The sequence below is a fragment of the Cherax quadricarinatus genome, chromosome 17, assembly GCF_038502225.1.
Source record: "Cherax quadricarinatus isolate ZL_2023a chromosome 17, ASM3850222v1, whole genome shotgun sequence".
NCBI lineage: Eukaryota > Metazoa > Arthropoda > Malacostraca > Decapoda > Parastacidae > Cherax > Cherax quadricarinatus.
In genome coordinates, this window is record NC_091308.1 from 7,820,031 (window position 1) to 7,832,797 (window position 12,767).

General features: G+C 39.4%; 1 protein-coding gene across 14 annotated transcripts in view; it reads left to right on the top strand.

Moving 5' to 3' along the window:
• Positions 1 to 12,767, top strand: part of LOC128686427 (histone-lysine N-methyltransferase 2D) — a 632,197-nt gene that overhangs the window by 265,645 nt on the left and 353,785 nt on the right. For all 14 annotated transcript variants that reach the window (XM_070085781.1, XM_070085784.1, XM_070085782.1 and 11 more), the window contains exon 4: positions 10,961 to 10,991. In XM_070085781.1, coding sequence (XP_069941882.1) covers positions 10,961 to 10,991 — 31 coding nt within the window. The remainder of the gene's footprint in view (positions 1 to 10,960; positions 10,992 to 12,767) is intronic.

Below are 12,767 nucleotides of genomic sequence, written 5' to 3' on the forward strand. Positions count from 1 at the left end.
CAAGAGGATTCGCTTGTCTGCCGCGCTATGAACATTCTTTGTTATGGAATTTCTTTAACATTATGGAAGTAAATTTACCATACCCCCGGCCGGGATTGAACCCGCGGTCATAGAGTCTCAAAACTCCAGCCCGTCGCGTTAGCCACTAGACCAGCTAGCCACAATAAGATTCATCCAACTAGGTATATTTCTACACCATAGGAAGGTTAGCACAGGCACCTCTGTGACCACAAATGCAAGTTTTTACAGACGAATCTCCAGCTAGCGTGACAGTGACGAACTCTAGCTCAAGTCCCTTCACTGCCGTCAAAATGACTCAAGAAATCGCGGGTTCAATCCCGGCCGGGGGTATGGTTTGTTTGCAATCGTGTCATTACGATTTCTTGAGTCGTTCTGGAAGTAAATTTGTTTGGTATGTGTTCCTGATACTTGTTCCTCCCCATATTTGTGATATTTGGTGTCAATACTTACCTGTGATGACTGGTGTCAGTACTTGCCTGTGATGACTGATGTCAGTGCTTACCTGTGATGACTGGTGTCAGTACTTGCCTGTGATCACTGATGTCAGTACTTGCCTGTGATGACTGATGTCAGTGCTTGCCTGTGATGACTGGTGTCAGTGCTTGCCTGTGATGACTGATGTCAGTGCTTACCTGTGATGACTGGTGTCAGTACTTGCCTGTGATGACTGATGTCAGTGCTTACCTGTGATGACTGGTGTCAGTACTTGCCTGTGATGACTGATGTCAGTGCTTACCTGTGATGACTGGTGTCAGTGCTTACCTGTGATGACTGATGTCAGTGCTTACCTGTGATGACTGGTGTCAGTACTTGCCTGTGATGACTGATGTCAGTACTTGCCTGTGATGACTGATGTCAGTGCTTACCTGTGATGACTGGTGTCAGTACTTGCCTGTGATGACTGATGTCAGTGCTTACCTGTGATGACTGGTGTCAGTACTTGCCTGTGATGACTGATGTCAGTGCTTACCTGTGATGACTGATGTCAGTGCTTACCTGTGATGACTGATGTCAGTGCTTACCTGTGATGACTGATGTCAGTACTTGCCTGTGATGACTGATGTCAGTGCTTACCTGTGATGACTGGTGTCAGTGCTTGCCTGTGATGACTGATGTCAGTGCTTACCTGTGATGACTGGTGTCAGTATTTGCCTGTGATGACTGATGTCAGTGCTTACCTGTGATGACTGATGTCAGTGCTTACCTGTGATGACTGATGTCAGTGCTTACCTGTGATGACTGATGTCAGTACTTGCCTGTGATGACTGATGTCAGTGCTTACCTGTGATGACTGGTGTCAGTACTTGCCTGTGATGACTGATGTCAGTGCTTACCTGTGATGACTGATGTCAGTGCTTACCTGTGATGACTGGTGTCAGTACTTGCCTGTGATGACTGATGTCAGTGCTTACCTGTGATGACTGGTGTCAGTACTTGCCTGTGATGACTGATGTCAGTACTTGCCTCTGATGACTGATGTCAGTGCTTACCTGTGATGACTGGTGTCAGTACTTGCCTGTGATGACTGATGTCAGTGCTTACCTGTGATGACTGGTGTCAGTACTTGCCTGTGATGACTGATGTCAGTGCTTACCTGTGATGACTGGTGTCAGTGCTTACCTGTGATGACTGATGTCAGTGCTTGCCTGTGATGACTGGTGTCAGTGCTTGCCTGTTATGACTGGTGTCAGTACTTACCTGTGATGAGAGGTGTCAGTACTTACCTGTGATGACTGGTGTCAGTACTTACCTGTGATGACTGGTGTCAGTACTTGCCTGTGATGACTGATGTCAGTGCTTACCTGTGATGACTGGTGTCAGTGCTTACCTGTGATGACTGATGTCAGTGCTTGCCTGTGATGACTGGTGTCAGTGCTTGCCTGTTATGACTGGTGTCAGTACTTACCTGTGATGAGTGGTGTCAGTACTTACCTGTGATGACTGGTGTCAGTACTTACCTGTGATGACTGGTGCCAGTGCTTACCTGTGATGACTGATGTCAGTGCTTGCCTGTGATGACTGGTGTCAGTACTTACCTGTGATGACTGATGTCAGTGCTTGCCTGTGATGACTGGTATCAGTGCTTGCCTGTTATGACTGGTGTCAGTGCTTACCTGTGATGACTGATGTCAGTGCTTGCCTGTTATGACTGGTGTCAGTACTTACCTGTGATGACTGGTGTCAGTACTTACCTGTGATGACTGGTGTCAGTACTTGCCTGTGATGACTGGTGTCAGTACTTACCTGTGATGACTGGTGTCAGTACTTACTTGTGATGACTGGTGTCAGTACTTACCTGTGATGACTGGTGTCAGTACTTACCTGTGATGACTGGTGTCAGTACTTGCCTGTGATGACTGGTGTCAGTACTTACTTGTGATGACTGGTGTCAGTACTTACCTGTGATGTCTGGTATCAGTACTTACCTGTGATGACTGGTGTCAGTACTTACCTGTGATAACTGGTGTCAGTACTTACCTGTGATGACTGGTGTCAGTATTCAGTGCAGTACACATACTAATGTACTTTTCACCGAGGCAGATCTGTTTGTGACTCGATAATGCCTATTGTGTGGGCGAAACGTAGTCAATAAAGCATCGCTTATTGTATTTATTTCTCCAGTACAGAAACCACACTGGGTCTGAAGGAACTTGACCACACAGGTTGTTCTCCCCATCTCGTCTCGGAGCCAAGAATGAGGACTCAAGTTTCCCCTCCTCGCACTCTTCTCTGTTTGTCTCTTCTGATGAGGCAATTACTCTTCATTGTTGTTCTTACCAAAGCTAACTTGAATAACTTAACATCTCCTTTTGTCACGCCATTATAATGCTGCACAAAAGCTCAGCATTTTCATTCTTTCTTCCTGGATAGTTTTCATGTATTAATTCTCACTGTTTCTTCGCTAATTTTTGGAGTTGAGGGGGGATGGTTAGTCGATTTTATAATCCCATGGCTACATAAGGGTTATTAAGACCGTACGTAACCTGTTTACCATCAGTCAAGGTTATTTTAATCTTAAAAAATGGGATTAAAATCATTTTTTTTTAACTCTTCAAAGTGATTTTTTTTCTGGAGGCTTCAACTGATATCCAAAGTTGACACTGCTTTGAAACATCACCAAGACGCTTTGAATATATATATCAATGAAACCAAGAAACAAGTAGTACTGAATCATTTACCAAACTGCGGCAGGCCAGGATTAGACTCCACGACACATTGTTCCGCCTCAAGAGACAACACAACGTATGTGTCACCCTATCCACTACTCCATCGATCCTACAAACAACATGAGCATAGCGAACTAGACTTGAGGCGGGACAATGTGTCGTGGGGTCGAATCCTGGCCTGCAGCAGTTTAGTAAATGATTCAGTACTACTTGTTTCGTGGTTTCATTGCTAGATATACTGCTTGTTGAGGCGGGTATTGTATTCAAACAGGTGGAGACTAAAATTAATCTTTAAACATCCACTGCCACGAGTGCCCTCGCAACATGAAACAAGTCTAGTTCGCTAGGCTCATGTTGTTTGTGGGATCGATGGTGTAGTGGATAAGCTGACATGTTTATTGTGTTGTCTCTTGAAGCGGGACAGTGTGTCGTGGGGTCGAATCCTGGCCTGCCTCGGCAATTATTGATTCCATAAATTTTCGCAATATGGAGGTAAGGCTTATTGGTCTATAGTTCGAAGCTAAGGACCTGTCACCTGCCTTGTAAACAGGTATAACACTTGCCATTTTTCCATTTATCTGGCACTATGCTAGTTTGTAGTGATATATTGAAAAGATAGCCAGAGGTATGCTAAGCTCCTCTTTGCATTCATTTAAAACCCTGCAAACAGTTCATCAGGGCCTAGGGATTTGTTAGGTTTTAATTTCTCTATTTGCCTGAGGACCATGTCACTAGTTACCCCAATCGTGTATAGTTTATTATCGTTCTGTCCAACATAATTTATTATTTCTGGAATTTCGCTAGTATCTTCCTGAGTAAAAACTGAGGGGAAGTACGTGTTGAAAAATTCACACATTACCTTATCATTGTCAGTGATCTGACCTGAGTTACTCTTAAGTGGAAGTAATTTTATTAAGCTGCGTACTAGCATATGTGCAGAACCTTATTAATCTAGATCTCTCTTTTTTTTCATTTATTTTTTTCAGCTCTGTTAAAAATCGGATAGAGTTCTACAAAGGCATTTGAAAAGCAAAACAGAGGCTGCAGGTCTCTCCTAACTCTTGAGACATTTAATAAGATTATCGGCGAGGCATTAAAGTCATGAAATACGCCATTTCATTAACATAAGCTGTCTTAAAATGAATAGTTTAGCGTATTAAAAGTTTAAACTGAATATCACGTAGTAGATCTTGCCACCTCGTTTTCACTGTAGATATCCCGATGATTCCTTTTGTGGATTTGCAACTCGCCATTTACAGGCAGCTATGTGTCGTCTGCAAACAACACAGTAACACTCATATCATATGAGATTTATTATCCCCAAAGACCACTCCTCTACCTAACACTTAAGCATTCACTTTTAAATGCCGTCTATAAGCACATTAAACAATCACGGGGTCATCATTAAATAACAAAAAGGCATAATACGAGGTCATCACACTTCTCTGTGTCAGGCCTTTCCTTATGAGTCGCACTCTCCTTTTAAAATCATTGAATAGCTTTCAACCACTTTTCGCCTGTTTCATGCATCAACAACACTAACAGCATTGTTTTCCTCTCCACCCTTTACCAAGTTTTCATTTTTCGTTTTAAGTATTGCTTACTGAAGTTCGAGGCAAAGACTCGAGTTACATTTCCATTTCACTTCCTAGATCCCCTTTGTTCCTATTCAACCGCATATTTTTTTTACATTACTCTTCCAGTTCTTGGGTACCATCCCCTCTCTTCCTTCATAAATACATTAAACACATGATCCAACCATTTTCAAACTATCCTTACTTCCTTTCAGTCTTAATCCCATCCGTCCCTGTTGCTGCTTTACCTGTTCACGTCCTGCTTACACCATCAAACACTCTTGATTCTTCCATTTTCCTGATAAATCCTATTCATAAAATTTACCTCTCAGTTTAATCCTCTATATTGATCAACGTCTCAAAATACTATCTTGATCTCTCTAACGCCTCTACCTCATTACTAAGCTTCTCACCACTCACCATTTTTTGTTTTCTAGTTTTTTAATTTAGTTTATCTCTCCTCAAGAGCGCTTCTTACTCTTCGTTCTACTCTGCCCTCTCCAGGTAGATCTTTTATAAGGTTGGAACATGCAGGAGAGTAATCGATGAAATATTTCACTACATATATTCTTGTGAGTCCGAAGCTCAAGTTCATCCCGGACTGTCACTGGAGTATAAATGCTCCCATTTGGGAGTATACATGCTCTCAAATGGGATTATAAATGCTCCCATCACATTCAGGCTTATTAGAATGATGTGGCCAAGTGCACTATATGTATACCAACTCGTCGCAACTAGTTATTTGTAATTGTTTGGGAATATATATATATATATATATATATATATATATATATATATATATATATATATATATACATGTATATATATATATATCGTGCCGAATAGGTAAAACTTGCGATTTTTGCTTAAATAGCAATGCTGTTCTTGCCGAATAAGGAAGCGAAAATTTGCGTGTGCAATAATTTCGCTAAAATCATTCTAAACCTAACGAAAAAATATATTTCATTGTATTTGTTTACTGTTAAATTATTGTAAACTTATCTAAAGTATATTTAGTTGGATTAGGCTAAATTAAATTGTTATAATAAGGTTATGTAAGTTTCCTCAGGGTCTTTTGGTACAAAAATATTAATTTTTACAGTAACAAAAATGAAAAAAAGTCTTTAATGAGAATTTCTTGACTTTCACTGTTCGGATGATAAAAGTAACATCCTGCAGCCTGTTTTCTAAACTCAATACAGCTCGTTAATTTCTCTCCTATAAATAAACCTTTACGAAAATTAAATAGTATTCGATCTGGGGTATAAAATTGGATGATCTGGATCTGATGGTTGCTGTGTGGCGATGCTCGCCATGTCCTCAACGCCTAGCTTCTCCCTACGAGCCCCGTGAGGGCGGGGGATGTGGCTAGGCCTGGGGACAGTTGGTCCCGATGAGGGGGTAGTTGTACCTCCTCCCATGGGAGACTTAGGTCTCGGGATACTCCTCAGATAGGGAGCCAAGGCCGGGTCACCACTACTTGGAAAAGACCCGGGCCGGGAGAATACCGGCGAATAAGAAAAAAAAAAAAACTCTATCCTCACTTCCTTCGTAGCTTAGTGGTAGAGGTTTAGCTGCATACCAGAAAGAATCCAGAGTCAGTCCTAGGCCATGCAAGACGTGGGTAAATCTTTTAACTTTGTTGATCCTATTATATTTGCTGCAAATATTTAACGAAGGTTTAGTCAAATCCCTAAGGACTTAAACGGAAATTAGTCACATTGCTTGGGTTATCCTGAATAATTAACCCACCAGTGTCAATAATCCATATAAAGTGTTCGTTATCTCCTTTCCTTTATAAGCCAGATTCTTCCTTGGTTCCACAATTCTCAAGATTTTTTTCTTTGAGTTAAGTAGCTTTTGAGATGTTCATCCTAGGCACGTCATCAAGATAAGACGCAAGTCAGATTTTTAAATTTTGCCACCAAAGTGGCTAGTTTATTGTGCACCCCATATCCATCCTGAGGAAGGTAGTGCAAGAGCATATAGATACACAAAATGCCTAGGAACTAGGCCCCAAATGGGTTTACAGGAGAACTTCTGAAGTTATATCTACAGTTCACTTATCTGTTGCAAGAAAATTTAGGAAATTTTCATATGACTGGTATCTTATTTTCCTTAACAAGATATCCTGACATATCACACTAATTATTATACTATCTATCTATATTCCTCAATAAGTATACAATAAGCACATAGTGTTCAAGATAGTGACTACAGGGCTGGTCACATATTTTGAATTATTTTGATCATCTGTGCCTGCCAGAACTTGTAACCAAGCCTAACTAAGCCTGGCTACTACTTCGTGTTATCATAGTGGTTATAGATCTACTCGGACTTCTAACTGCATTTCTGTAACATTCGATTTCATCATTTACATCTCTCCTACTATTATCCCTAATGCTAGACACAGACGCACTAAAGTTATATTCTACATTTTCCTTCAGGTGCTTTTTGGGGGAGTGTGGGGGGGGGGCTAATGTATCAACTTAATCATGAAGGAGTAATCCGATGTGCGACGGATTCCATAACAATTGTACATTGATTCCCTTTTCACGTATTTCTGAGTATTTGTATCTGGCTTCTCGAGCGAGCATGCTGAAGCGACAAACTTCACTGACTGAATATCAGTGGAACTCCCCGAAAATCAAGGATTTTTAAACTCTCGTTTTCTATGAGTGATGATGTGTGAGGTGAGAGAGGGGAGACCATGACGTGCACCACTCAACCCGTACCTCCTTCCCTCCAGATATTGATCAATAGTACACCACCGTTCCGGGTATGATGCCTCAATGACATTGGTGTACACGGTCATGGTATCTGTGTACGCCATCATGGTGCTGGTCTAAACCATTATGATACATGATGGTTTAGACCAGCACCATTATGTCATCCATCTCTGTACAAACATTATATTATGCTAGAATAAATTTATTATTATTATTACCAGTGGGCACTATCATCGTACCGTTATACATGATCATGGCACTGATGTATATCTTCTCACTGATGTCCACCATCATGTTGCTAGTGTCCACCATAATGGTACTAGTGTATACACTCATAGTAATCTGAGTCAGTAATAGAAGTATTTCTTCGTGTAGTTCTTTCCTATGTGTACACATTTGCGTGTGTATAAACGACCATTTTTTTGTATGTGTGTGTACATAATGTACTAATGTGTGTGCGTGTATACGAGCAGACATGTACAGTCTGAGAATGTACAGAAATGCAGAGTGGAAATAACGGATAGGCCAATAAATACAAGTCAAGCTACCGACATGTTTACCGTGTGTGTGTGTGTGTGTGTGTGTGTGTGTCATATTCACATGACCTGAACAATACGTCTTCTGGAAGGAGCTGCTTCCTGCTCTAACTCACCTAATTTCTTCGTGGAAGAACGAGAGTAAATATCTTGAGTGAAGGCAACGGTGCCACACACCACGCCTCACAGACGCACAAACTTCAACGTTTTACGTTTTCTCGGACAAACTGTGTTGCCAGACGTCTTGCGCATGTTTATATTAATTTGCTTAACTTGGTTTAAATAAGTTTTTATTAGTCTAAGTAACCTAATCTAACTTAGTCTAACCATACCTAATGTACCCGTAACCCACACTACCTTATCCTGCTGAAATCTAACCTAATGTAGCCTAACCTAAACTAACCTGTCCTAACCTAAACTAATATATCCTAACCTAACCTAACTTAATCTAACCTAATCTATCCCAACTTAAACTCAACTAATCTATCCTAGCCTAAACTAACCTATCCTAACCTAACCTATCGTAGCCTAACCTAACATAGTCTAACCTAATCTACCTACCCGGCCTTATTCTATCCTAAGTTAGACTAAACTAACCTAACCTAATCAAACTTAACCTAACCTTACCCATCCTAACCTAACCTAATCTTACCTTACATAACCTAACGTGCTCTACCCCAACCTAATCTAACTTTAAACAAACTAACCTAATCAAACCTCACATAACCTTACCTACGACAGGCCTGATCATGGACAGGGCCGCGGGGGCGTTGACCCTTAGAATACCCTCCAGGTAATACCCAACTTAGCCTAACTTAACATAAATAACTTAGATTAATATGATTCAATTGATTCTAAATAAATTTAATCTAATATAAACCCATTTTATTCTAACCCAACTTAATTTATCCTAACTTAATCTAACTTAACCCGACATAATCTAGCATACCTTTCTTCAACTAACTTTAAACATGTGTATAGAGGGAACGTTCAGAAACTGACGCTGTTTAATCTTTAGTACAAAAAAAAAAAACTGAAGATACTTCTGATTCAGTAAATAGTTATACCAAGATCAGTAAACAGTTATTCCAGGATCATCAAATACCTACTAAACAGATACACCAGGATTAATGAATAGATATACGAGAATCAGTAAATAGATATACCAGCATCAGTAAATACTTACCAAATATATATAACAGGCTCAGTGAATATGTATAGCAGGATCAATCAACATTTATAGCAGGATCAGTAATAAAAGCCAAACCTGGAGAGATTGATAAACAAGTGTACCGGACTCATGACACTGATAAACACCTGAATTAGTAGGAAAATAATGACACACCTGGATCATTGTGTTAATAATAATGCACTTGGATCATTGTGTAAATAATAACACACCTGGATTATTGTGTTAATGACACACCTGGATCATTGTGTTAATACTGACACACCTGGATCATTGTGTTAATAATGATCCACTTGGATAATTAGAATAGTATCACTCTTGGTCACTTAATAATGACACACTTGGATCCTTATAACTCTCTTAAATTCATCATGTCAGTATTTTAATCCTTCAAATATTCACTTATTATCATTTTCACAGAGAAAGTCGAAGCTTCGTCAAATATTTTCTGAAATGTTTTTAACACGTTGTCTGCTGATGATGGCTTTTATCGGTCAATTACACACACACACACACACACACACACACACACACACACACACACACACACACACACACACACACACACACACACGAGTTAATAAGTGTTATAAAGATCATCTCACAATCATTACTTGCTCACTGTTGTTTATACATCAGATGAAAGCAGGTGGTTGAGCTCTTAATAAATCAGTACTTATGTCAGTGTTGTGCAAGTCACAGCTGTGCCACTTTAGTCCTCAACACTAGGCGCTAGCAACAACTGCTCGCCTTTAAACAACTCTAACTTTCACGGTGCAAGTAACAAAGGCGCAATTTCGTTGGGTCTGAGTAATCAAAACATTTCTTTTTTTTTCAACTTTATCTTTTCCTTTTAGTTACATACACGGGAAAGATATGGAGCATTTTATATCATATTTTACTTTGCATTCTGCATTGTATTTTTCAGGTATTCTACGTTTCATTCTACACTGTATGCTGTTTTTCATTATATATTGCATTCAATATTTCTTTTTATATTATAGTCTGTATTGTATTTTGCATTGTAAAAATGTTAATCCTTATTAATTGCATAAGATGAAGAAGACGATAGTCTACTGTTCAATACTTGTCCAGCCAAAATTTAAGACCAAATTTCCATACACCTTTAACTTAGCTTGAAGCACGAAGTTATGTTCAGTTTTCTGGACTGAATCATCAGTAAGAAAAAACCCACAAGAAATGCGTAAGAAATAGAAATACCTGCTGGAGGTCATATCCTGGACATGTCCATGTCCAGGAAAACGCAAATACCTACTGGAGGTATCTGTGTCGAGTATCTTACACTGTCGTGTATAGAGTTTTGGAAATTAAATCCATACTTATAGGGTCACACTGAGCACGTAAGTCTTCCATTGTGGACTAGTGGTCACAAGTGCCGTATCTGATTACAGATTCGCTCATTAAGGACGGATAAATGTCACAATATAGTGGCTGGAAGTATTCACAAATAATTCACACTTAGAGAAGGAAGCTGGTCGGTCCTGGATCAAACCAAAACTATTTGGATTTAATAATGATTTAGGCAAGACCGACTGTTCAGCACTTGGTTTTGATTGTAATAATAATAATAATAATCATTTGAGACCGAAATGGGGTCTAAAGTTTCCTGTTTCAGTATAAATTGTTTGTCAATCATTCACTAAAAAGTTTTACTCAAGTTACAAGGCATATATAATTGTAATAATAACAATTCTGTTTACAATTGATATTTTTTTCATTGCAGTAACGAGGACCAACAGCGGGCGCGCTTAGAGGTAAGTAGAAACCATCACTGAGGTTCTTTCGCCTCTCATGCTACAAAGTGGACTGTAGATGTTATTTGGAAGAGAATCGATCCGTATTTCTCCTAGCACCTGGGAGAAACAGACTGCAATTAAGATGAGACGGTTGCTGCCCCTTATATATTTAATGAAATTGTATTAAGCATCTTTGGAGTACATCTCGCGTCGCCACACAGTATAACAGCAGGATACTCCTCTCTGACAAAGACGCTCTACACAGAGCGAAACTTTGTCCCAGTTAAAGTTTACTCTGTAACGTGTCTTTGCTTAATTAGTGTCGGCAGTATACCATGAGGCCCTAGTAAGAAACAGCGTACTAATTAGTTGTGTTCAGCACCACAGGAGGTGTTATAATGACCAGCAATGAACTCACTAAAAGTGAGGTAAACTTTTATAATTATTCTAATTTGTTCACCAAACAATTATGTGGTGTTGTACCTACTGTAGTGACAGTACTCACTAGTCTATTGTAGTGGCGGTATTCACTAGCCTCCTGTAGTGACGGTAAACACTAGTTTACCGCAGTGCTGACAGTTACCAGCCTATTGTAGTGCTGGTAGTCACCTGCCTATTGTAGTGCTGGTAGTCACTAGCCTATTATAGCAACTATAGCCAGTAGACTTGTAGTGGCGGTAGCTACCACTCTATTGAAACGATGGTAGCCACCAGTCTACTGTATTGTTAGTAGCCGCCACTCTATTGTTGACGGCATCCACCTGTTTATTGTTTCGTCTAAGGTGTTTACCTCACCTGTAAAGCACCTGTTTAATGCAGAAAACCACGTGATTCTGCTTTTTAATTATTCAAAGTGGAGGCATTGTACCTCCCACCTCCGAGACTTAAGTCCAACTAACCACTTTTTCCCTGAATCCCTTCATATATATTCCCTCGATCACACATATCATTTCATAAACCACTCGCCTCTCCTCCATGTTTTTTTTTTTTTGAGCTAGAAATTGCTGTTTAAGCGTTGAAAGCGCCGAGCGTTTTGCCTAACAAGACGAATGTGTCAATTCAGTGTTTCAATATGTCAGTGAAAATCATTCGGTACATGACCATATTAACATATTTTATTAATAACAGGTAATACTGGCTAAATTAACGCTGACCTGAGATAGATTTCGTTGGAATAAGTTAAAATTCTGTTGCGTTGGTTTTAGCATGATTAAATTAGCCTCCTAAGTCAGCTTTACCAGGGGAAATATTAGTGCCATGTTCATTCACAAAAAAAAAAAATGTGAATTCATGAGAGAAGGTTTGAAAAACGACCTAATTTACAGCGAACGCTTCCGCTTGTTTTTCCGACTGCAAAATCTCTCTCTCTCTCTCTCTCTCTCTCTCTCTCTCTCTCTCTCTCTCTCTCTCTCTCTCTCTCTCTCTCTCTCTCTCTCTCTCTCTCTCTCTCTCTCTCTCTCTCTCTCTCTCTCTCTTTCTCTCTCTCTCTCTCTTTCTCTCTCTTTCTCTCTCTTTCTCTTTCTCTCTCCAGTATCCGAACCGGCGAGTTTGGCCTATTCGGCAAGGATGTATTCTACCGAATAAGCAGAGTAAAATTTATTTATGCCATAAATCTGCGGAAATCAGTCTGAACATATATATATATATATATATATATATATATATATATATATATATATATATATATATATATATATATATATATATATATATATATATATATATATATATATATACACATACATATATATACATATATATATATATATATACATATATATATATATATACATA